At 37.4% G+C, this 26,205-nt stretch overlaps 1 protein-coding gene across 1 annotated transcript in view; it reads left to right on the top strand.

The window, feature by feature from the left end:
• ARID2 (AT-rich interaction domain 2) overlaps nt 1–26,205 on the top strand; it is a 178,785-nt gene that overhangs the window by 148,834 nt on the left and 3,746 nt on the right. The window contains exons 17-20 of the mRNA XM_070454531.1: nt 9,387–9,525; nt 9,617–9,702; nt 12,629–12,752; nt 12,842–12,933. Of these exons, the coding sequence (XP_070310632.1) occupies nt 9,387–9,525; nt 9,617–9,702; nt 12,629–12,752; nt 12,842–12,933 (441 nt within the window). The remainder of the gene's footprint in view (nt 1–9,386; nt 9,526–9,616; nt 9,703–12,628; nt 12,753–12,841; nt 12,934–26,205) is intronic.

The raw sequence follows: 26,205 nt of genomic DNA, 5'->3' as shown, positions 1-26,205 counted from the left end.
TATCTCTTCTTACATGGAACAACTTTTTTCATTAGCGTCTTAACCTATTAATCATAATTATTTAAAATTCCCAGGGTGATAGTTCCAAAATCTCTGCCATGTCTGAGTCTGGTTCTGATGCTTGTATTATATCTCCAGTCTGTAATTTAATTTTGCTTTAACACATAGCATGCCTTTTTGTTGAATGTAGGATGTATATCAGTAAATAGGAACTGAGATAAATAGACTTTCAGTGTGAGTTTTACGTTTATTTAGCAAGAAGTTACGTTATGTTAACGTTTGCTGTTGTGTTTGGGTTTCCTTAGATACTCCTTTTAAAGTAGAGTCTGTATCTGACAGCTCTGTCAGTTGTAATCCACAGTTCTGTTGAAACACTGTTGATGAAGTGATAGCATACTAGGGAGGGGAAACATTCTATACTCTCATGATTAAATTTTACCTGTTTGAAACGTGGATTTGAGTCTCTGGAACTATGACTTTGAGAAGAGTTTCATAGCCATTATTTTTCTCCCCTTATATGAGATAGGGAATCTGAAGGAGCTCAAATTAATCTGATTGCTCTTCCCCTAGGTCAAATAAGGCTCTGGTAATTTTTCTTGAGAGCAGGCCTTAATTAAGGAGAAAAGAACACCCCAGGCATATTTTAAAATGTTACTTTCTCCCTCTCCCTGTTGTGAGTATTAGGGAGTTTTTTTCCAGTCTACCAGGAGAACCTGCTAGGGTTCCTGGAAATAAAACTCACAAAAGTGTGGGCTTTCTCCAGAGATTGGCCCTTCAGGATTTTTTACCTGTTAGGATAGTCCGTACTGGGTCTCCGTCAGTTCATAGTTCCTGCTTCAGTATTCCTCTCCGTTACTGACTTAAGTAATTATTTCTGTTTCTTTATATTCAGCAGTCTACTTAGTTTTTAGGGAAACAGTTTGCCTTGTGATCTCAGTTCTCTGATTTTAAATGTTGTTAATTTTCATTTTGTTCCACAGTTTTTCTTGTTCTGAGGATGGGAGTGACAACTTCCAGGCTCTTTATATGTCTGAACAGAAACTAGAAGTCCTTATTCTTATCTTTATTCTTATTAATATATTGTCAGCATGATGTTAATGTCAGTTTATAATTGAAATATATAATGTATCATTATATTTTGTCTTTGACTTTTTGTTTGTTTTTACCTTGCTTTGTTCTTTCAAACACTGAGTACCAAAGACTACTTGAAGATGGTACCTGAAACCAAAAAGTTACATACCATGAGACCAATCTGCAAATTGTATTGAAGTCCTTTTCAGTGTTCCTTAAAATATTTGGTAAAAGAATTTCTTAGGGTCAAAAATCTAGCCTGTAGCTTATTAAACAAACTTTATTCTTTGAGAGTTGTGTATACAATAAGGAGAATTATGTACAAATGCTAATCTCAAACCTAGTATTCTTTCAGAATTTTCAAACATTTAAAGAAAAAAATCATAGTACAATGGATGGTGTATATAAAAGTGTAATGCCTCAGTTTTTACCTAGTTAATGAATGTGTACAAATTATCCAAGTAAACAATCATGTATTCTAGCATAGTAGAAAAAAATCAGATCTTTAGTGTTAGACATATCTGGTTTCAAATCCCAACTCTTGCCACATGGCTCTAGAAACTATGGCTCTAGAAAGTTATAGAAAGCTTGAAAGCTTGTTTTCTCAGCAGTATAGTGGTGATAGTTTTGCCTTCTTCAGAAGGCTATCACAGAATTCAAGTAAGATGATGTTTGTGAATATATATGAATACGTAATTATCAACAAACAGAACTTCATATAAAAAGAGGTGCTTTACACTGTGTGCAGCTTTGTCGAGAATGGTGTAAAGTAGTGTACTGCCATAATTTTCAAAGAATTCAAGTAAGAATCAAAAGATTCAGTGTATTTGCGTGCTTTATTTACCTTATTGAAAATAAACACACATAGCATTCATTGTTATCTCCAAGCTTCTGTTTGGTTTATTAAGCATAACATTATCATAATGCCTAACTTGTACAAATATGTTTCCATACTACTTTTCAACTGTGAACTATTATTTTATCCCATATTCAGATTTTACTGGAGTGTTCACATTTTAAAAGCATATCTAGACAAGATTCCTGACAATACATTTTCTGTTTTGCTATATAAAATATGTAACTGTATTACAGAACAGTAGGTTAGAAATAAGTTGGTTGTTAACAATATTCTACTATTATTAATATTTTATTGTTATTGATATTATTACTTATTAGGAGGAAAAGAAGCAGAGCCTAAGACTGTTGGTTTTGGCTGTCTTCCAAACCCTCTTCCTCAGTTGAGATACTTTCCATAAATTGAGTATTAGTGGGAGCTACAATCTCTTTCTCTCCAAAAGCCAAAAATAGACCAAATACTTGCATCTTTCCTCATTTCCTTTGGCAACTAAGCCAGTCAGTCAGTTGTTTCTATCTGTGGCTTTGAATCTGGGCTGACTGGGGCAAAGAAGCTGAGAGTGGAGAATTCATGCCTGCAGCAGCAGAAGCATTTAGTTTCCAACCAGTAATATTGCTTTTTACAACTAATAATACAGCTGTTTTAAAAACTAAAATGTGCTTGCAGTGTAGGTTTTTTGATATATCATTTAGTGCATTTATTAAATGCATATTTTGCTTTTTAATGAATATTTTCCTGCAGAGTATATATCCCATGTGTTTTAAGTCAAATTAAATTTTTTTGCAGGAAGAGGGCTATTAAGAGGGACATGGAATACTTTTTTGGTCATTAAGGAAAAAATAACTTGCCAAGAACTTAAGCAGTTAAGAAAACTGTAAATGAGAATATCTGAAGTGCTATTTTCAGTCCTTTTAGTTTTGTCTTAAAGACAGGAAATAATCTTAGCTTTATAGCTACAGATGTTTGTTTTTAAACTATTCTTTTACATATGGTGAATCATTAAAATATTATAATATATACTATTAATATATAACCTGCTGCATTGATTGAACGATTTTAAATAATGTTTATCTACTTCACTTATGTTTTCATGACGACTAAGAAAGTCTTTGATGGTAGGAAAAATGATATTAGTAATCATAGTATAGATTATACCAATAATGTCATGGTTTTTGGCTTTTAAATGTTCTGGTAGAAAGTGTTTTAACCTCAAGTGTTTGCTTAGGAGAGTTAAAATCAGAAAACCTGCACCTAGTAGCCTTATTGAATAACTTGTTCAGTTGAACCAAACTGCTTTTCACTAGGATAAAGGGAAAAAGGAATTTGGCTGAAGGGGATTTCAATGAAAGAATAAAGGCTAATCCTGAGCTTTAGCTGTGACTATTTGAGTAATGAGCAGGAGATTAGGCATTATAATATAATATAATATACAATATATATGTACATGTATGTATATATATAATATACAATAATATAATATACAATATAAATTGTATTGATGATGTAATTGAAAATAATATATATCTTTGAAAGATGGCCAGTGACTGAGAAAAAGTGTCGGATATATTTGCTATAATAAATGTACTACATATTAAATTTTGTATCACTTTGCCAGATACTGTAAATCTAGTTTCTATCTTTTGAGAAAGTAACAGGATCCAAAAAAAAGTGTTTCTACTGTTTTTAGTTGGAGTAGCATTTATATTGTTATACTTAAGTATTTAAGATTCAGGAGAAACAGAAAGATAGAAGATGCAAAAAAAGGGATAGTTTATGAAGAAACAAAATAGAATTCAGTATATAAGTGAAGGAGTTAACCCTGGACACAGTGGCTACTTCTGGCTAATATCCAAAGTAAGGAAAAATGATTAATGACAGAAGATACAAAGAAAAAGGAAGTTAAGGAAGCTCTAACAGAGTAACTTTAATTCTTTCAGTAATAGCCCGTTCCCCCACCCAGAGATATAAAAATCACTTAGTTCACAAATTCACACGAATACAGGTAAAGACGAGCTCTAATAAGATTGAAGTTCAGTGTTTAACAAAAGGTGAAAAGTTTGGAGCAGTCTCTGTGGGGGGTGTTTTTGGGTGCAGAAATTAATAAAATGAGTTGTGAGTAATAGTTGATAATAGAGACCATTAACTTGGAGATAGACTAATAAACTTTACTGAGCAAGGTATGACAATGTTGAAATAGCTGGGGAAAAGATCTCAAAGTACACGATTAACAAGATGGGCAAGGTTAAAATGAAAGATTTTACCCCTGTTACCACTACAACAACTACTACCATTAATAATGATTATGTTGATAATAGCTCTCATTTATTGTTGGCATACTATTTGCCAAATAATTTTACACATGTCACCGTATTTAATCCCTGCAGCCACCCTGAAAGTTAGAGGAACAGTAAGGAAAATGCGTTTCGGAGTGAAGTTAGTTGCTTAGTTCCTCTAGCTGTGGTGGTTTGTCCCCAAAGTGTGTGTGGGGAGGAGGGGAGGCAGCCTTCACATTGTACATGCCAGAAGTTGCATGTTTATTACAACAGTTTTTCAAGAGATTGTGATAAAGCATCTTAAGGAAGGACATCTTTTATTTTTACAAAGGCATCATATAACCATACAATGGCAGTGGTATATAAAATTATATTAGTTACAGACCCAGTCTTAGACTCATAAATATAGAGAATAAACTATGGTTATGGAACAGGAAAGGAGGTGGGGCACGGATAGATTAAGAGTCTGGAATTAGCAAGATATAGCTTACTATATATAAATTAGACAAACAGCAAGGTCTTACTATATTCAGTGAAAGTCACTCAGTCATGTCCGACTCTTTGTGAGCCCATGGCCTGTAGCCTACCAGACTTCTCCGTCCGTGGTATTTTCCAGGCAAGAGTACCGGAGTGGGTTGCTATTTCTTTCTGCAGGGGATCTTCCCAATCCAGGGATCGAACTGGGGTCTCCTGCATTGCAGGCAGGCGATTTACCCTCTGAGACACCAGGGAAACCATTATGGAAAAGACTATGAAGAAAAATATGTATATAACTGAATCAGCTATTGTATACCAGAAACTAACACAACATTGTAAATCAACTCTGCTTCAATTAAAAAAAAACAAAAACCTCAGTTTTGTTTAAAAAACACATATAGAAAGTGAAGATTTCTGGTGCCTCAGCAGTAAAAAACCTGCCCGCAGTTCAGGAGATGTGGACTTGATCCCTGGGTCAGGAAGGTCCACTGGAGAAGGAAATGACAACCCACTCCAGTATTCTTGCCTAGGAAATCCCTTGGACAGCGAAGCCTGGTGAGCCACAGGCCATGGGCTCGCAAAGAGTCAGACACAACTTAAAATTAATCAGCAACAACAACCCAAGTGTTAGCAGTTTAGGTAATTGAATCACAGGAACTTTTTATTTTCATTTGGTTGCCCTTATGAATTTTTCTGATCTCTTTAAATGAACGTGTTGTTTGTTTCAGGGGACCGGGTAGGTTGTTGATAGAAAGGTAGTAGTAAGGGAAATTGTTTAGACACAGTGGTAGACGTTAGTGGCATCCCACTTCATGTCTTATTCTTCTCCATCTCAGAAAAAAAATATAGTTCTCTGAAAACTCATTATTTTATGTTGAAATTACATTTATGCATTTTAAGTCCAAATATTCCACTTAGTGGATTTGGAAACCTTAATTTCTTTCCACCCTTACCTGATCATTGTAGCCAGCTTCATCACTATTTTACAACTTCACCTAGTACCATATTCAGTCAAAGTCTGATTGGTATGACTTAAACAGTTAGATAAATAGATAGAAAATAGAATTAGAATGAATGGAAACACCGTAGGTAAGAGGGACGTAATAGACTGTGTTTAGCAAGTAAGTCGAGCACTTAAAAATTCCTATTGTCTTAAAACCACATGCACACAGAGTTGTGCGTGTTTAGTGGTTTAAATTGATTTAAAGAAGGACTAACTTCATCCTTTTTTCTTTTCACTGGTAGATTCATCAATTTTATGTATTGTAAATAAATTTGCTTCACTTAAAGTATTGCAAAGTAGTTGGAAATAGATAACATTTTGACTCTGACAAGTCATAGTACATTTGGAGTTTGATTTGTGTGTGTGTTTGTCTGGTGTGTGTAAACAGTTTTACTTTTCAGTTAATAAATGAATAGTATTTAGGTAAAATCTTAAAAGTACAATGAGAACCATCTTCTTGTAATAGTAGTGTTCCAGTCATTATTTCATATTAATGAAATAGCATTATGAGTGAAAGTGTTAGTTGCTCAGTTGTGTCCGACTCTTTGTGACCTCATGGACTGTAGCCCACCATGGAATTCTCCAGGCAAGAATACTGGAGTGGGTAGCCCATTCCCTTCTCCAGAGATCTTCCCAACCCAGGGATCAAACCTGGATCTCCCTCATTGCAAGCAGATCCTTTATAACTAGAGTTTTGTACTTTTTTACTTCCTTCACCTATTTCGTATCCTGCCCCTCATCTCCTGCCTCTGACAACCACCAGTCTCTTCTCTTTACCTGTGACCTTAGTTGGGAGGGTTTGGGTTTTTTTTTTTGTTATTCTTTTCTTCACCTTCCACATAGTAAATGAGTTTATATGATACTTATCTTTCTTGGTTTGACATGTTTCACTTAGCATGATCCCCTTGAGGCCATCCAGATTACAGATGGCAAGATTTTCTCCTTTCTTAATGGCAATATAATATTTATTTGTGTGTATACCACATTTTCTTTCTATTCATCTGTTGATGGACCTGTTGTTCAGTCACTAAGTCCTGTCCGACTCTTTGCAAACCCCTGGACTGTAGCACACCAAGCTTCCCTGTCATTCACTTCTCCCAGAGTTTGCTCAAATTCACGTCCATTGAGTCGGTGATGCCATCCAGCCATCTCACCCTCCGTCACCCCCTTCTCCTCCTGCCCTCAGTCTTCCCCAACATCAGGGTCTTTGCCAATGAGTTGGCTCTTCCCATCAGGTGACCAAAGTATTGGAGCTTCAGTTTCACCATCAGCCCTTCCAGTGAATATTCAGGGTTGATTTCCCTTAGGATGGACTGATTTGATCTTTTTGCAGTTGAAGGGACTCTCAAGAGTCTTCTCCAGAACTGCAGTTTGAAAGCATCAGTTCTTCAGTGTTCAGCTTTCTTTATGGCCCAACTCTCCCGTCTCTACATGATTATTGGAAAAACCATAGCTTTGACTATACGGATCTTTGTCAGCAAATTGATGTCTGTGCTTTTTAATGTAGTGTTTAGTCTTGTCATGGATACTTAGGTTGTTTCTGTATCTTGGCTTTTGTAAATAATGCTACATGGGGGTATACATATCTTTTCAAGTTAGTGTTTTCGTTTATTTGGTAACTATCCAAAGTGGGAATTGCCAGATCATATGGTAGTTCTATTTTTAACATTTTGAGAAATCTCTGTATTGTTTTTCATAGTAGCCACACCAGTTTACATCCTCACTAAGGGTGCCCAGGGACAGGGGTTTTGTTTTTCTCCACATCCTCACCAGCACTTCTTCTTTCTTGTCTTTTTGATAGTAGTCTTCCTAACACGTGTGAGGTGACATCTCATTGTGGTTTTGGTATTGATTTCTTCATGTACCTGTATGCCTCCTTTGGAAGAGTGTCTAATTAGAACCTCTACTCATTTTAAAATTTTTGGATTTTTGCTGCTGAGCTGTATGAGTTCCTTATGTACTTTGGATGTTAACCCCTTATGAGATATATGATTTGTAAATATTTTCTCCCATTCAGTACATTGTCCTTTTACTTTGTTGATTATTTCCATTGCTTTCACAGTCGCTTTTTAGTTTGATGTATTTTTGCTTGTTTTCATTTATTGCTGCCTTTGTTTTTGGTATCAGTATCAAATCTGCAAAAATCATTGCTGAAGCCTGTGTTCAGCAACGTACCACTTCTGTTTTCTTCTAGGACTTTTATGATTTCAAACCTTATATTCCAGTCTTTAACCCATTCTGAGTTAATTTTTTTTTGTATGGTATAAAAGAGTAGTTGAGTTTCTTTTTTTTGCATGTGACTATGCATTGTTACCAACATTTCTTATTGAAGACATTGTTTTCTATTATATATTTTTGACTTCTTTATCATAAATTAATTGATTATATATCCATGAATTTATTTCTGGTCTCTCTGTTCTATATGTCTGTTTTTATGCAGATAGCCTACTGTTTTTATTACTATAGCTTTGTAATACAGTTTGAAATTATGGCACGTGATGCCTCCAACTTTTCGTGTTTCTCAGGATTTCTTTAGCTTTTTGGGATCTTTTGTGATTCTGTACAAATGTTAGGATTAATTGTTCTATTTCTATGAGAAATACCATTGGAATTTTGGGAATGTATTGACTATGTAGATCGCTTTGGGTAGTACGTCACTTTAAACTGTATTAATTCTTTGAGTCCATGATAGTTTTATAGTAAAACTATCAGGAATGACTTATATAGATGAAGTATTTATAGATGGAATGAAATATGTCAGTTCCAGTGGTTTTTAACATCATCTTTTATACGTCAGTATTCAGTTCTTTTGATTAAAATTTATTTTAAAATGCCTATCATTTATTTCCTGAAGGAATATTAATTTGAAATATTATGTATGTGCTCCACATCAGAAATTGGCTCAAATATAGATATGTTTATCTGACATCCATAAAAAATTGAATTCTGAGAGAGTTCTGCTATAAACTTTAAAGATATTGACTATATAAATATTTGAGTTAGTAGTTAGTAATTGAAGTCTTTTAATGTAGTCTTTGCTGTCTGAATTCCAGTATTCTCTCTCATTGCCATATATTCTGTTTAACAAGGGAATAGTACAGTATCTGATTTTCTTCAGATTTCTGTCCTTGTCCAGATATGCTCAGGTATTTATATTATTAAACCTCAAGGTCTGTAACTGAGTAGGGTATGATGTTGGAGAAACGAGAGACATGACTTCTTAAACATGGATGGACATACAAAATGTGAATTCAACTAAAGAGCCAGACTCACCAAATCTTATAGCATTTAGATTTTTATATTGAATATGCTGGAGTTTATTATATGTGATATGAAATCTGGTAAATGCTTGAGCAGCTTCTAAAAGTACAACCGAGTATGGTATTTGTTTATAAGATTATGCCCTGTTGTGCTTTCAAATGAAATTTTATCTACTTTCAAGAGATTCTTAACTGACTTTCGTTGACGGTAGGGAAATGAGACTGAAATATTAAGCTTATATCAAATTACCAGAAGTGTTAAGAACTTTTGAGTATTTAGCTTTTAAGTAAAAGCAGAAATTTTGAAAATATTATTTGGAATGATATTTATTTGTACTGTTTTGCTCAATATTTGTTCTGGAGCTTTTGTATTAAGAGAGCAGGTTTTCTATTTTAAAGAACATATCTAAGTGTCAGAAAATTTCTACTACTTTTATTTTTTGTAGGTGGTTTCAGACCCCCTCACAGGTTTTCTACCATGCAGCAACTGAACATGGAGGAAAGGACGTGTATCCAGGGCAGTGTCTTTGGGAAGGTTGTGAGCCTTTTCAACGGCAGAGGTTCTCTTTCATCACTCACTTACAGGTACACTTTCTTAAACTATTTGATTTGTAGCTCATTTGGTTGCATTCGAGACCTTGATGCTTATGTTTTTTATTTCCATTTTCTTAAAAAGGACAAGCACTGTTCAAAGGATGCCCTGCTTGCAGGATTAAAACAAGATGAACCAGGACAAGCAGGAAGTCAAAAATCTTCTACCAAGTAAGGAACATGAGTTTACTTCCTGTTGCACATTTAAATAAAAGACAAATCAGGAAACTAGGCAAAATAGCAATAAAAGGCAATTCAGCATGTCAGGAGACAGGAAACCTGGGTTGTAGTCCAGCTATGTATGTGACCCTGTTCAAATTGCATAAGTGCCCTAGGAATAACTTTTCATATTGGCTGAACTAGGTGGTGTATAAGCACCTTGTAGCTCTATAATGTTTTGATTCCACTTTGTAGACAAGTCATTTGGTAGTAATGACAGATGATATATGAGAAATGCTTTGTAAATTGGAAATAAATATATGATTCTTTGTCCTCTCAGAGAGGAGTTGAACATGTGCTTGATAATGGCAGAGAGATTTATTCCTACAACTACTCCTGAGGAGAGGCTAAAGTGGCATGTGATGGTCCAACGTAAAGTGTATATGTCACATTTACTATTTGTTATTCATTTACCTTTTATTTCATGAACACTTATAATACTTGTAGTCAAGACTGTGGATTCCTATAAGGTCCTTATTAGATTTACATAGTATCTCCTATTTTATAGTTTCCAACTGAGGCCTTTAATTCTAAATAATACAGTCAGCCATCCAGATCTTCAGGTTCAGCATCTGAGGATTCAACAAACCAGGGATCAAAAATATTTGAAAAAAAATTTGAATTTGCCATGTACTAGCAACTGTTTATATATCATTTGCATTGTATTGAGTATATAAGTAATCTGAATGGTTTAAAACACACAAGAGGATGTGTGTAGGTTATATGCAAATCCTGTCATCGCTTGGTATCTGTCTGGGATTGGCTCTAGGATTTTGGTATCCTCAGGAGGTCCTGGAACCAGGCCCCCATGAATACCAAGGGATAGTTGTTATTTTAATTATTATAATATGAAGATAAATTAATTTGTCCACATTTGTTGAGGTATTGCTGTGTACTGAACATTTTGCCAAACATAGGGAATTCTGAGGACATGGTTTAGTCTTAACTTCAGAGAGTTTAAATTCTAGACAGAACGACAAGTATGGGAACACCAGAAGCTGCTTGCATACCTTATTCATCCATTATTTTTTAGTCTCTCCATTACTATTCATTCCTTAGCTAGGCACTAAAATATGACATGAAGTATACATGACCAAGATGTTTTGCCCTTCTCAAGTCAGGAGATACAATGAGAGATATAGATGATTCTTATTAAATGACATCAAATGCACAGGACACTGTGAAAGCCCACCTACACCAATGTGGGAGACCATGGAAGGCTTTCTGATAGAAAGTGAATCCAAACTGAGACCTATAGAATGAGGAAAAAATAGCTGAGGCTTTCATAAGCCATAAACATGAGTTTGAATTTACCTTCAAAGCAGTGGAAAGTCACTTTTCTGCCAAATACATTTTTCTGTAATCTTCACTGTACAGTTGACCCTGGAATAACACAGGTATCAATTGGGAGCATTTACTAACAAGTGGATATTTGTCACAGTAAATACTATGGTGCCGCACCATCTCTGGTTGGTTGAATCCACAGATAAGGAACTGCAGGTATGGGAGGTCAAATGTAAAGTTACATGCATATTTTTGACTGCAGGGAGAGTGGGTACCCAAACTCCCATGTTGTTCAAGGGTGAACTGTATTTAATTTGTATTTATTAATGTAGGTTTCGGTCTCCCTGGTGAATCAGATGGTAAAGAATCTGTCTCCAATGCAGGAGACCCAGGTTCAGTCCCTGAGTTGGCAAGATTCCCTGGAGAAGGAAATGGCAACCCACTCCAGTATTGTAGCCTGGTGAATCCCATGGACAGAGGTGTCTGGTGGGCTACATACAGTTCATGGGGGTCACGAAGAATCAGACATGACCGAGTGACTTTCATTTCACTTCTGTGTAGCTTGTAAGAGTATGCTGTAATATGTTTGATTTTGTTCAAATTTGGAGGGTTATTTTGGTATATCAGTTACAATAAAAAATCTTTGTCATTTATACATAAAGTCAATAATTTTTATCCGTGTCGATATATAGATCTTTATCTAGAGAAATCTCTATATAGATATAGACAAAAACTGGCTTACAATTTAGAGATTGCTTTTATGTTAACTTAATATTCAGAATTAGTTTACTCATGTAAAAAAAATGCTAGAAATAGCCCCACTTTACAGGTGTGAAACCTGAAGCACCAAGGGACAAATGGAACTGTTCAAAGTCATGCAGCTAGTGAGGGGGCAGAAGCAGGACTTCCCCCTGGGAGCCAGCTCTCTCACCACTGTTGCCTCAGCAGAATACAACAGATACTGACGCAGTTTTTCTGTGTGGCAAAGGAAACATAGAGTAGTTTGAATCTCATTTTATATAAAATCTGTCTCTGCAGTCCCTCCATCTTTGGTAAAGGACAATAGAGCTATACTGAAATGATTGATTGAAATTGGTTAATAAAAAATTGTAAAAGATAGTAATAGTTTGAAATGTACTAGTTAGCATAATTTCATGTTATTATCATATTTGGTTATCTTTTCTTGGGTGACCTATACATATACCAGCACACTCTTAGGAAATATATTTTACTTGTAGGTACCATTTAGCAAAACTAATTTGCAGCTCAAATTGTAGATTATTCTTTGTTAACATCTTTACATTGCATTCAAAGATGTGAACTCAACTTTTAAGCTATGTTGTATTTACATATATATGGGTTGTACTAGGACATCTGTTGTTTGCTTTCAAGTAGATAGATTGGAAATAAAAGACCACAAACCCTTTTGCCTCAGTTGACACAAAGAGTAAGTATTACTGCTGGACCACCAGAGCTTTTACTCACCCTGTTTCTACTTCGAGTAACCACGTTCAGGTTTGGCAGTTTGGTCATCTGTTGTCAGTCTGCCTGAATCATCATGTTAACAATCTTTTCCTCTCCCTGATCAATTTAGGCAGCCAGCTGTAGGGGGCACAGGCTCAACTCCTCGAGCACAGAAGGCCATTGTGAATCACCCCAGTGCTGCCCTCATGGCCCTAAGGAGAGGGTCAAGAAACCTTGTCTTTCGAGATTTTACAGTAAGTAAGCCTTGGAAGCCTTATCTGTGAAGGTGTGAACACTGTATGATTTAGATCTTTATTCTTTTTCTTTTCTTTTCCTTTTTAAGGATGAAAAAGAGGGACCAATAACTAAACACATCCGACTAACAGCTGCCTTAATATTAAAAAACATTGGTAAATATTCAGAATGTGGTCGCAGGTGAGTAATCTGTTTTCTGTACTCAGAGTGAATTTATATATTATTTTACTTTCACCTGTAAGTTAATAAGGTTAGATATCTGCATTGTATTCACTGTTTTTCTCATCAATTTTTGGATATGTACAAAAGCTTATGTCAAAGTAGACCGTCATAGATTCTAAAAAGCCACAAAAGTGGAAGTTGAAACAACCAAAAGTGTTCTTGAACTTGTTTAAGTTAAATTTCTTGTTGGTCATAGGATTTAGAGGAAAAAGCAGGTCTACAAGAGAAAACTTGGGAGTTTACTAGGAGGAAAAATGAATTGGTTAGTTGAATTATGTGGAATTAGAATGTAATTCAGTTTGATAATTGCCATTTTAATGAAACCATCAAAGTCATAGATATGCTAAGACTCTTGGACTTACGAGAAAAATTTAGGATTTTATAAATCTATGGAAACTGGAAACAACTCTAACTCTTGAGAAAGCAAATGTGGATTTGTCTCCTTTGAACCTTGAAAATAATTTTTTAGTATTCTTCCTCCATCTTCAGCTGACTCAACTCAGGCTCCTTAATTGGGAAGTTGTCCTTTAATGCATCTTGCTTTTCAGACAGCACTTTTCTGTCCTACTCTCTCTATTCTCACATGCTGTTAATCAAATCTACTTTGGTTTTCTTCCTCCTATTTTACCTATGTTGGATCTTGATAATATTTCATGTAGTTACATTCCAACTGGACTTTATGAGCATAAAAACAGAGGCAAAAATTACAAAAAGGCAATTACTTTAACTGTATCAAACTTTAAAACTTCTGTAAATTTAAAGTGAATAAAACTTAAGTTTAAAAAAAGTGTTTGCAATGACAAAAGTTACTATATTTCATGTATCAAGTATTCCCATAGAGGAATAAGAAAAATTCTTAACATTCAATTTAAAAATAAAGTTTTTTCAGAAAAAGAAATATGAAGGTTTTGTCACTAGCATCTCCCAACCTCACTTATAGTGTCATTTTTCCTTCCTTTCTCACTGTATTTCTCTTCCTACTCCTGCTTTTGCTGCATTTCAGTTTTAGCCAAATTAAACCACATGGAGATTCCAGCCACCCTAGATGTCTTTCCTGCCACACTTTTGTATCATCCCTGTGTTGCTGCCCACTGAGCATCTGCAAGCCTTCCTTAATCCAGCTCAGATGCTGGCATCTGTGTGCTGCCTTTCCTGTGCTGTGTTCCTCTTCCTTTTTGATTCTGTCTTTTTAACATTTCTGTTTTATAACATTTCATCTTACTGATGTGTAAGTAGTTTCTCATATGGCTTTCCACCCTACTGTGTCTGTCAGATCTAATCTCTTGAATCTATTTGTCACTTCCACTGTATAATCGTAAGTGATTTGATTTAGGCCACATTTGAATGGCCTAGTGGTTTTCCGTACTTTCTTCAATTTAAGTGTGAATTTTGCAATAAGAAGCTCATGATCTGAGCCACAGTCAGTTCCAAGTCTTGTTTTTGCTGACTGTATATATAGGGCTTCTCCATCTTCAATATTGACCGTCTGGTGATGTCTATGTGTAGAGTCATCTCTCGTGTTGTTGGAAGAGGGTGTTTGCTATGACCAGTGTGTTTTCTTGGCAAAACTCTTTCTTAGTCTTGGCCCTGCTTCATTTTGTACTCCAAGGCCAAACTTTCCTATTAACTCCAGATATCTCTTAACTTCCTACTTTTGCATTCTGGTCCCCTATGATAAAACAGACATCTTTGGTGTTAGTTCTAGGTCTTTTAGGTCTTAATAGAACTGTTCAACTTCATCTTTGGCATTTGTGGTTGGGGCATAGGCTTGGATTACTGTGATGTTGAATGGATTGCCTTGGAAAGGAACTGAGATCATCTTGTCATTTTTGAGACTGCACCCAAGTACTGCATTTTGGACTCTTTTCTTGATTATGGTAATTAAGAGTAATTATGGTAATTATGGAGTAATTAAGAAATTACTCCATTTTGTCTAAGGGATTCCTCCCCACAGTAGTAGATATAATGGTCATCTGAATTAAATTCTTCCATTCCCATCTGTTTTAGTTCACTGATATCTAAAATGTCAATGTTCCCTCTTGCCATCTCTTGTTTGACCACATCCAATGTATCTTGATTCATGGACCTAACATTCCAGGTTCCTAACAATATGTTTCTTTACAGCATTGGACTTGACTTTCACCACCAGAAACATCCACAACTGGTCATTGTTTTTGCTTTGGCTCGGCCTCTTTTCTAAAGCTATTTCTCTCCTCTTACCCAGTAGCATATTGGACGCCTGCTGACTTGAGGGGCTCATCTCTAGTTTCATATCTCTTTGCCTTTTCATATTGTTAATGGAGTTCTCAAAGCAAAAATGCTGAAGTAGTTTGTCATTCCCTTCTCCAGTAGACCACGTTTTGTCAGCGCTCTCCACCATGGCCCAGCCATCTAGGGTGGCCCTACACGGCATGGCTCATAGAGTCATTAAGTTACCTAGGGCATCCATGTGATCATTTTGGTTAGTTTTCTGTGATGTGGTTTTCATTCTGGAGGCCATAGGATTGCAATTCTTGCTTCTTCTGTTATGGAGGTTCTTAACATCATACTGGAGGCAGTGACCAAAACCATCCCAAAGAAAAAGAAATGCGAGAAAGCAAAATGGTTGTCTGAGGAGGCCCTGCAGTTAGCTGAGAAAAGAAAACAAGCAGAAGGCAAGGAGAAAGAAAGATATGCCCAACTGGATGCAGAGTTTCAGAGAACGGTAGGGAGAGAGAAGAAAGCCTTCTTAAGTGAATGGTGCAGAGAAATAGAGGAGAACAACAGAATGGGAATGACTAGAGATCTCTTCTAAAAGAGAGATACCAAGGGAACATTTCATGCAAAGATGGGCAAAATAAAGAACAGAAATGGTAAAGACCTAACAGAAGCAGAAGATATTAAAATGAAGTGGCAAGAGTACACAGAAGAACTGTATAAAAAGGATCTTAATGACTTGGATAACCACTATGGTAGGGTCATTCACCTAGCGCCAGACATCCTGGAGTGTGAAGTCACCTGGGCCTTAGGAAGCATTGCTATGAACAAAGCTAGTGGAAGTGATGGAATTCCACCTGAACTACTTTAAATCCTAAAAGATGATGCTATTAATGTGCTGCTCTCAGTACGCCAGCAAATTTGGAAAACTCAGCAGTGGCCACAGGACTGGAGAAGGTCAGTTTTCATTTCAATCCCAAAGAAAGGCAATGCCAAAGAATGTTCAGACTACCATACAATTGTGCTTATTTCACATGCTTGCAAAATATTGCTCAAAATCCTTCAAGCAAGGCTTCAGCAGTATGTGAACCAAGAACTTCCAGATATACAAGCTGGATTTAGAAAAGGCAGAGGAACCAGATAAATGCCAGCATCCACTGGATTATAGAAAAAGCTAGAGAATTCCAGAAAACCATGTACTTCACTTCGTTGACTATGTTAAAGCCTTTGACCATGTGGGTCACAACAAACTGTGAAAAATTCTTGAAGAAATGGGAATACTAGATCACCTTTCCTGCGTCCCAAGAAACCTGTATGCAGGTTAAGAAGTACCAGTAGAACCAGACATGGAACAATGGACTGGTTTCAAATTGGGAAAGGACTATGTCAAGGCTATAGATTGTCATTCTGCTTATTTAACTTAAAGGCAGAGTACATCATGCAAAATGCCAGACTGGATGAATTACAAGCTGGAATCAAGATTGCCAGTAGAAGTATCAACAACCTCAGATATACAGATGATACCACTCTAATGGCAGAAAGCAAAGAGGAACTAAAGAGCCTCTTGGTGAAAGTGAAAAAGGAGAGTGAAGAAGCTGACTTAAAACTCAACATTCAGAAAACTAAGATCATGGCATCTGGTCCCGTCATTTCATGGCATAGATGGGATAAGAAATGAAAACAATGACAGACTTTATGGTGTTGGGCTCCAAAATCACTGCTGCCATGAAATTAAAATACACTTACTCCTGTAAAGAAAGGGACAAACCTAGACAGCATCTTAAAAAGCAAAGGTATCACTTTACTGATGAAGGTCCATGTAGACAAAGCTATGGTCTTTCCAATAATCAGGTAGGGATGTGAGAGTTGGACCATAAAGAAGGCTCATTGCTGAAGAACTGATGCTTTTGAACTGTGGCACTGGAGAAGACTCTTGAAAGTCCCCTGAACAGCAAGGAGATCAAACCAGTTAATCCTAAAGGAAATCATCCCTGCATTCATTGGAAGGACTGATGCTGAAGCTAATGCTCCAGTGGTTTGGCAGTCAGATGCAAAGAACCAAATCATTGGGAAAGACCCTGATGCTGGGAAAGACTGAAGGCAGGAGGAGAAGGGGGCAGCAAAAGATGAGATGGTTGGATGGCATCACCGACTCAATGGACATGAGTTTGAGCACACTCCAGGAAATGGTAAAGAAAACTGAAGCCTGACTTATTGCAGTCTGTGGAGTCACAAAAAATCAGACACAACTTAGTGACTGAACAACAATGTCCCCCTTACAGATTTTCTTTGAGTAATCTTTGTAGCATGCACACCTACAGTACAGTAAGAGATCATTCCTACTTCCTCCTGACTCTTTAAGACTCAGCTCCAGTCACCTCTTCCTTTCCTGAATTTCCCTCACTCCCCGCCCTGGGCTGGAGGTGCCTCCTCCAGTGTGTGTATTATTGTTTACGTGATGAGGCCTGTGAAAGCAGGAGCTGAACGTTTATTTTGGTTTTTGTCTTCTCAGTGCCTAGCATAATGTTGGGAATATACTAGCAATTCAACAAATATTTTATTGATAGATGGATGGATAAACGGCCTCAGAAATTCATTTTCTCATAGAGTTCTGATCTGGAATTTGTATGGACAATTGAAATTCTAAAAATAAATTTAAAACTTTTTCCTCACATTCAAGTTGCACAGTTAAGCTTTACAGCAAAGCCACTTTGGCTACATTTAATTATTGAACCAAAAGTTTTCATTTTACTGTTTTTGTTTTGTTGTTGATTTTGTTATTTTATTTAACTCTAAACCTTCCAGATGTCTTTTGGCATCTTCAGTTGCTATGATCCTAGAATAGTAGAAACAAAAGAATTAAAGAAATCCATTAAATTCTTTCCATTCACCCTCCCAGTCTGAATTGAAATCTCCATATAGAGTGTCTGTTGAATATCTCCAGGGTTGAGAAGTTTTGGTAGAGCAGGCAGGCAGATTCTTTACCGTATGAGCCACAGGGAAGTCCCTGGAATACTGACAGAATCTGGTAAAACCCATAGATGTAAGGAAGAGAATATAAGAAATCAGAAGATAATTCTCTGTTGATACATGGAATCTCTTTTGGAATATGTTACAAGGTGTGATTTAAAAAAAAAACTAAAGCAAATTATATTTGCAATAAGAAAATCACAGGTCAACAGGAAGATATGTGGAAATTTACTGTCATTTTACAGTACAGTATACTGAAGAGTATGAAATGTTCACATTTTTTAAAATTTGGAAAGTTCAGAATATGGTTGTTTGAATAATGTAAACTGTTTAAACACAGTTTATCTCCTTTCTGATTAAACTTGAGCTTTGGAGAATTGAAATATATTTCTCTTCTTTTTGATGTATTTATCTTTTATCTGTGTAATATATGCTTTTGGTGTTGTTCAGTCGCTAAGTCATTCTGATTCTTTGCGACCCCATGAATTGCAGCATGCCAGGCTCCTCTGTCCCCCACTGTCTCCTGGAGTTTGCTCAAATTTACGTCTGTTGAGTTGGTGATGCTATCTAACCATTTTATTTAAAAATAAAATGATTTTTCTTCACTAATCATGAACGATCTGGAAAAAAAAAATGAACAGTTCTGTTTACAGTACATCAGAAGAATAAAATATTTAATCATATTAACCAAGGAAGTAACATTGCTGAAAGAAATTAAAGATGTATAGAACATCCTTTGTTCATCGGTTAGAAGGCTTAATATTGTTAAAATGTCAGTACTACCCAAAGCAATCTACAGATTCAGTGCAACCCCTATCAAAATTTCAATGATATTTTTTGTAGAAATAGAAAAATTTGTTCAAAAATTCATATGGAATCTCAAGGAGCCTTGAATTGCAAAATTATCTTGAAAAAGAGAAACAAAGTTAGAGGACTCACACTTCCTGATTTCAAATTTTTCTGCAAAGCTACAGTAATCAAGAGTATACTGTCCTTAGTGACATAAAGACAGACATACTAACCAATGGGGCAGATTGGAGAGGTTAGACCTAAGTCCTTGCATATATGGTCAGTGATTTTCTGTAAGGATGCCAGTTCTCTATTCAGTGAGAAAAAGATAGTCTTTTCAACAAATGGAGTTGGGAAAACTGGAAATTCACATGCAAAAGAATGAAGCTTAACCCTTACCTAAATGCTATATGTAAAAATTAATCCAAAATGCATCAAAGAGCTAAAACTATAAAACTCTTAGAAAAAGCCTCATGATGTTGGATTTGCAGTTATTCTTGGATATGGCACTAAAGGCAGGGGCAACAGATGAAAAAATAAATTGAATCTTATCAAAATTAGAAAAATTGCATGTCAGAGGACAGTATTAACAGAATAAAGAGACAGTCAGCAGGATGCTAGAGAAGAATTACAAGTCAAATATCTGATAAAGGGGTTAATATTCAGACTATATAAAGAACTCCTAAAATTCAACAACAAAAAGCAAGCAAACCAAATCAGAAATGGGCAAAGGACTTGAATAGAAATTTCTCTGAAGAAAATAAATAAATGGCCAATAAGCACATAAAAAGGTGCTCAACATTACTAATCATTAGGAAAATGCAAATCATAACCACAATAAGATACCACTTCAAACCCATTAGGATGGCTTTTATTAAAAACAAACAAATAAAACTGAAAACAAGTGTTGGCAAGGATATGGAAAAATTGGAACCTTTGTACATTGCTCATGGAAATATAAAATGATACGTCCACTGTGGAAAGCAATATGTCTTTTCCTCAAGAAAATTAAACCTTCCAAGACTGCCCTGGTGGTGAGCTGTATAGGAATGCCCCTGCCAGTGCAGGGGACACAGGTCTGATCCCTGGTCCGTGAAGAGTCCACATACCGCAGAGCAACTGAGCTCATTCACCACAACTCCTGAGCCCATGTTCAGCGCCCGCGAGCTGAGCCCACGCGCCACAGCTTACAGAAGCCCACACGCTCCCGGCCCATGCGCCGCAGCTTACAGAAGCCCACACGCCCCCGGCCCATGCGCCGCAGCTTACAGAAGCCCACACGCTCCCGGCCCATGCGCCGCAGCTTACAGAAGCCCACACGCTCCCGGCCCATGCGCCGCAGCTTACAGAAGCCCACACGCTCCCGGCCCATGCGCCGCAGCTTACAGAAGCCCACACGCTCCCGGCCCATGCGCCGCAGCTTACAGAAGCCCACACGCTCCCGGCCCATGCGCCGCAGCTTACAGAAGCCCACACGCTCCCGGCCCATGCGCCGCAGCTTACAGAAGCCCACACGCTCCCGGCCCATGCGCTGCAGCTTACAGAAGCCACACGCTCCTGGCCCATGCGCCGCAGCTTACAGAAGCCCACACGCTCCCGGCCCATGCGCTGCAGCTTACAGAAGCCCACACGCTCCCGGCCCATGCGCCGCAGCTTACAGAAGCCCACACGCTCCCGGCCCATGCGCCGCAGCTTACAGAAGCCCACACGCTCCCGGCCCATGAGCCGCAGCTTACAGAAGCCCACACGCTCCCGGCCCATGCGCCGCAGCTTACAGAAGCCCACACGCTCCCGGCCCATGCGCCGCAGCTTACAGAAGCCCACACGCTCCCGGCCCATGCGCCGCAGCTTACAGAAGCCCACACGCTCCCGGCCCATGCGCCACAGCTTACAGAAGCCCACACGCTCCCGGCCCATGCGCCGCAGCTGATGAGCCCCTTGTGCTGCAGTTGCTGGAGGCCGTTCACCTGGAGCCTGTGCGCTCCAGCAGAGAAGCAGTGAGAAGCCGTGCGCTGCAACTGGAGAAAACCCGTGCAGCAGTGAAGGCCAGCGCACCCTAAAGTGAAAAAACAAAAATAAGTGAAACAATTACACATTTTATCCAGCAGTTTCACTTTTGGGTATATACACAAAATAACTTAAAGCAGGGAATTGAACAGATATTCAGTCACCATTTTCGTAGCGACATTATTTATGATAGCCAAAAGGTAGAAGCAGTCCCACATGTCCATCAGTAGATGAGTGGATAACTAAAATGTGTGTGCACACAGTGGAGTATTGGAGTATTCTTCGGCCTTCGTAAAGAATGCAGGTCTGATGTATGCTACCGCATGGGTAAACCCTGAAGACATTGTGTTCTGTGAAATAAGCCAGACACAAAGTGACAATTTTTGTTTGATTCCACTCATATAAGGTACCTGGAAGAATCACATAGAAGGTAGAACAGCAACAGCCCTCAGCAGGGCTTGGGGAGGGAGGCAGTGAGGAATTCTCACTGGCCATGGGAAGATGAAGGAGTTCCGGGGATGGAGGGTGGTGATGGCTGCCCGAGTATCTGTATACTCGGTGCCGCTGAACCAAACCCTTAAAAACGACTGACAGAGTAAACTTTGTACTGTGTGTGTTTTACCACAATTCAAAACTGAAAACAATGAAGGGAGGATTTAGGGAAAATGCAGGGTAGCTGCTGATGAGTATTAGGTTTCTTTTTTGGAGTGATGAAAATATTCTAAAATTGATGGTGATGGTTGCCCAATCCTGGTAATATACTGAATTCCACTGAATTATATACTTTAAACAGGTGAATTGTGTAGTGTATGAATTATATCTCAGTAAAGCTGTTATTTATAACAGACTGTATGTTAATACTCCCCTATCTCACCCTTCATACCCACCCACAAGACACAGCTTTCAACAAGTTGAGTTTATTTTTCTGGCTCTTTGCCTCCATGTTTCTAAGTAGCATGTTTATATTATTGTTTCTTAACTGACCCATTTTTCACTTTACCTGTTGACCCTCTTTGTATGGAACCCTGTTAAAACCTCTCCTCTTCACGCCTTTTTCTTTCCTCATAATTGTTACATCTTATATCTGGTATTGTTTTATTGTTTGATGCTGAGCCATGTGCTACTGTTTTACATTTCTTTTTTTTTTTTTTAAATTTTATTTATTTATTTATTTTTAAATTTTTTTTTAGGAAAATAAATTTTAATATGTCAAGTTTCACTTCAGTGGATCTTGCTTATTTTTTCTTTTCTTTTTTTTTTTTTACATTTCTTTTTCTTTATTTTTCTGGGGTTAATGATTGTCTTGCTTCCTGATTAGCTTTTTATAGGCCTAATGCTGATTTTTTTCATATATTTCAATCAGTCTGTTTCAAGCCTGTGGATAAGCTACCTAAAAACTTAAGTTTAGTTGTAAACCTCTGTCAGTTCTGCATTTTTTCCATTTGGAAACTGGCCTTGGCAGTCTGGAGAGCTTGCTTCATTGGCCTGGCTAACAGCTGTCCTTGGGAATTCCTTCTTTGTTGAAACCTTTTTTTAAAAAAAAAATATTTAGTAATCTTTTTATATTCACATGCTCAGGATGAATTCACCCCTAAGCCCGGAAACAACAACAAAAATATATTACTTAGATGTTTTATAATTTTGGTATCCAAAATAAAGACAAATAGAAAACTGTGTCAAAACATTAAAAAGTTGCAAATTTTCATTAGAAGTATTTACATTTGTATTCTAATGCCAAATTTACAGATAATTCTTTTAAATTAAATAGAATACTCTGAAATATGAAAATAATAAAATAAATATTATTAAATATCCACAACATATTCATGAATGAAATTTCAGTTATTAGTTACTGTTATAAGTTTAGATATTTGTAAATGGCCAAGGCAGCTTACAGTTCTTTTTTACTTTTTTATCCTTTATTCTTGGTTCCTTAATAGCATATAACTCTGTAAACCTTTTAAATGGCCACTGATCACTGCCAGGAATCATTTAAACGTAACACATGATTCTTCTGTAACCAGGAAGATCGACCTATTAAATGCAATCAGTTTTATCAGTCACTAAAAATTAAGTGTTTTTACAAATGTCTTCTTTATGTTAGAATATGTAGAAAACATTACATGCATATTTCTTAAAAGTTTTGATTGGAGAGAAGAGGGTAAAGGAGTGTTTTATGGGTACTTCAGCAGTGGGTTAGAAGGTCATGGCAACACCTTTTTGAACCAGGAAGGATCATTTTATAATTACCTTGGCATCCGCACTCTGTTCTATCTAGTAAAGTTGTATATTATCTTTCTCCGCATACTTTTAACAGCATATTTTTGAAGGTAATTCTCTTCATCAGTCTTACTCTGGCTCAGTATTTTGAGTCAACCACATGAGGAAGTATTAGTTCACCGAAAACAGAGACTGGCTAGTACAAGTTCATTGTCACTGACTTACCCAGGGAGCACCTTGGTCAAATAGCTATTAGCTTTTTTTATTATATATTCTGTTGTTTTACATGGTTTGGAATTAAAATGTCTTACATTAACTGTACGGTACAAATTTCATCAGTTCCATGAGTTTCTCATGGGCATCCTGGAGGCCTGCCTGTCACATACTCATGAGGAAGGCGTACCCTTTGGCACGGGGCCAGCCATTGCTGGGAGGGGCCGCTTTCTTTGGGTCTCTCGTTGCTGGGCACCTGGGGACCACAGGCTTTTCCAGGCACGTTTGGACAAATACTGACTTTTCCCTATAGCTATCTGGCTCTGAAGATACTTCCACAGGCTGAGGGGGTTGGGTTGGTTGGGGGCTGGTGAGGAGAGGTTTGGTTTCATCATTTTACTTGGCTTTTTATTTAAGTATGGTATAACATGTTGGAGAAAGAACATACAGTTCCAGTTTCCACAGATCCCACCGGGTCAGGGTGATGGGCCAAGCAGAGGCTCAGAGGCTCCTCTGAACGTTACACAGGATGGAGATTGCTCCTTCTGCCCCAGGGGCTTAAGGAAGGGCCTTTCTGACTGAAACACCTGAAACCTTCTTTTCTTGAATCCTACTTACTTCTTTTACTTGATTTATTCTCTCATGTGGTAAGGCACCTCCTCCATAATTTCAAGGCCCTACATGTATGAAAATATTTTTAGTTTACCCTTACTCCTGATAGTTTGGTTAGACTATAGAAATCTAGATTGAAAAATCGCTTTCCTTTAACAATCTGAGGACACTGCTTTCCTGTCTTCTTAGTACTCAGCTTTGCTGTTTAGAAGTCAGGGACATTCTGGTTTTCATTCCTTTGTATGGGATCTGTTTTCTCCCTTGGGAGCTCTTGGGTCTTTTCTTTTTCCCTCCCAAGTTCTGATATTCTGAAATTTCATGATGCTGTGTCTTGGTGTGGTTTGTTGTTGTTGTTGAAGTGGGCATTTCATTTCAGTGGGTCCTCTTTCAGTCAGGAGATTCATGTCCTTCAATAATGGGAAACTTTCTCAAATGTTTCTTTTTATGATTCCCTGCTCTCCATTGTCTATTCCCATTCCTAGAACTTCCCTGGCTTTTTTTGGGTAATAGACCCTTGTAGAGTGACCCTCTGATTTTCTTTTATTTATTTTTGTCTGTTAATCTGTTTTCTGGAAATTTCCTTGACTTTATCATCAAATCTATTGAATTTATACTTCACCTCTCATGCTTTAAATTCTGAAAGCTCAGGTTGCCACTTGTTGCTGTTTTGCAGCATTCTGTTCATAAGTTGAATACAGTGCCTGCTCATCTCTCTCTGAAGATATTGCCAGTATTTTTTAGATAATTATTGGGCTTCGCTGTTGGCTCTTGGTAAAGAATCTGCCTGCAGTGCAGGAGACCCAGGGGTCAGGAATGTCCCTGGAGGAGGAAATGGCTACCCTCCAGGATTCTTACTTGAAAAACTCCATGGACAGAGGAGCCTGGCAGCGTACAGTCCAAAGGGTCAGGCATGACTGAGCACACTGACCTGTTTGTTTATTTTTGCTTTGATGGGTGCTTGTTGCTGCACAGGCTCTTCTCTAGTTGTGTTAAGCAGGGTCTGCTCTCTCTAGTTTCCGTGCGCAGGCTTCTCCTTCTGCTGGCTTCTCTTGTTGTGGAGCACAGCCTCGAGGGCACATGGGCTTCGGTAGTTGCAGCTCCAGAGCACATGTTCTAGAGTTAGATGCACGGGCTTAGTTGGTCTGCAGCATGTGAAGTCTTCCCAGATCAGGGATCAAACCCGCATCTCCCACATTGGCAGGCAGCTTCTTATCCACTGTGCCACTAGGGAAGCCCGAAGATACTGCCAGTATTTTTTATTTTCTTTGGCTCCTAGTATGGTTGCTGTTTACTCAGAATCCTTGAATGTTTGGGATTGGGGGCTTCATGCTGTATTTTAAGAATGATACCTACCAGCTTGCTGGAAGCTCTGGGTGCATGACCCCACATGTCACTGATGATTGCCATTTTAGGGTGGTCCCTGATGAACCAGTTTGATTCCTTGAAACCCCTCAAATGTCAGTCTCTATCGAGATTGTTTCTCCAGGGAAGAATCTTTGATTTTCTTGCCTTTAGAAATGAGCAACTTGAGGGAAAGTCTGTGAGGGCCTGCATTCTGGAAGCAAGATTGGGGGTGGGGTAGTGAGAAGAATCTCACCACGCTCGGGTGTGTTCACTTTGCTTCACACTGTCTGTGTCTTTGTAAGTTCTAAACTTTTCTGATTTAGTTTCTTCAGAAAGTAAATTTCTTTTATTCATTTTGGGAAGGAAATAAGATAAACTTGTATTCAAACTGCAGTATTTTCCTAAAAGCTGATTTGTGACTTAAATTGTTTTTACTAATCCTACTTAGAAGTTATTTCTTACCCATTAAGTGCATTAAAGTAACACAGTGTTTATCCTTTGTTAAACATATCAAAAAGATAAAGGAACTTTTGAAATTTGAAGTTGAAAGAATAGATAGTAAAGGGCATATTTCATTTTTTATCTAGTGAGTGCTTATTTAATCCTTTAACCTAACCTCCCAAAATAAATGATATTAATTTATATAAAAAATGAAATTGTTACTTTAAAATCATCCTAGTGATTTAAATTTAGTCTTTCTAGTTTTATCCATGCAACATAAAAATAAAACAATACATTTTTACATGTGACTATCAGTTTAGAAAATACGACTTTAAAGTAAAGGTTTTTTGCTTTGTCAAAATATTCATTCACTATAGAGGAAATAATTTGGTTATACTTAGTAGAATATTTTTAAATGGAGTTTGTATGACTGTTTTT

Source organism: Odocoileus virginianus, chromosome 24 (assembly GCF_023699985.2).
Source record: "Odocoileus virginianus isolate 20LAN1187 ecotype Illinois chromosome 24, Ovbor_1.2, whole genome shotgun sequence".
Taxonomy (NCBI): Eukaryota; Metazoa; Chordata; class Mammalia; order Artiodactyla; family Cervidae; genus Odocoileus; species Odocoileus virginianus.
Note: the sequence above shows the minus strand (reverse complement) of the source record. Positions and strands in the feature narration are given on the sequence as shown.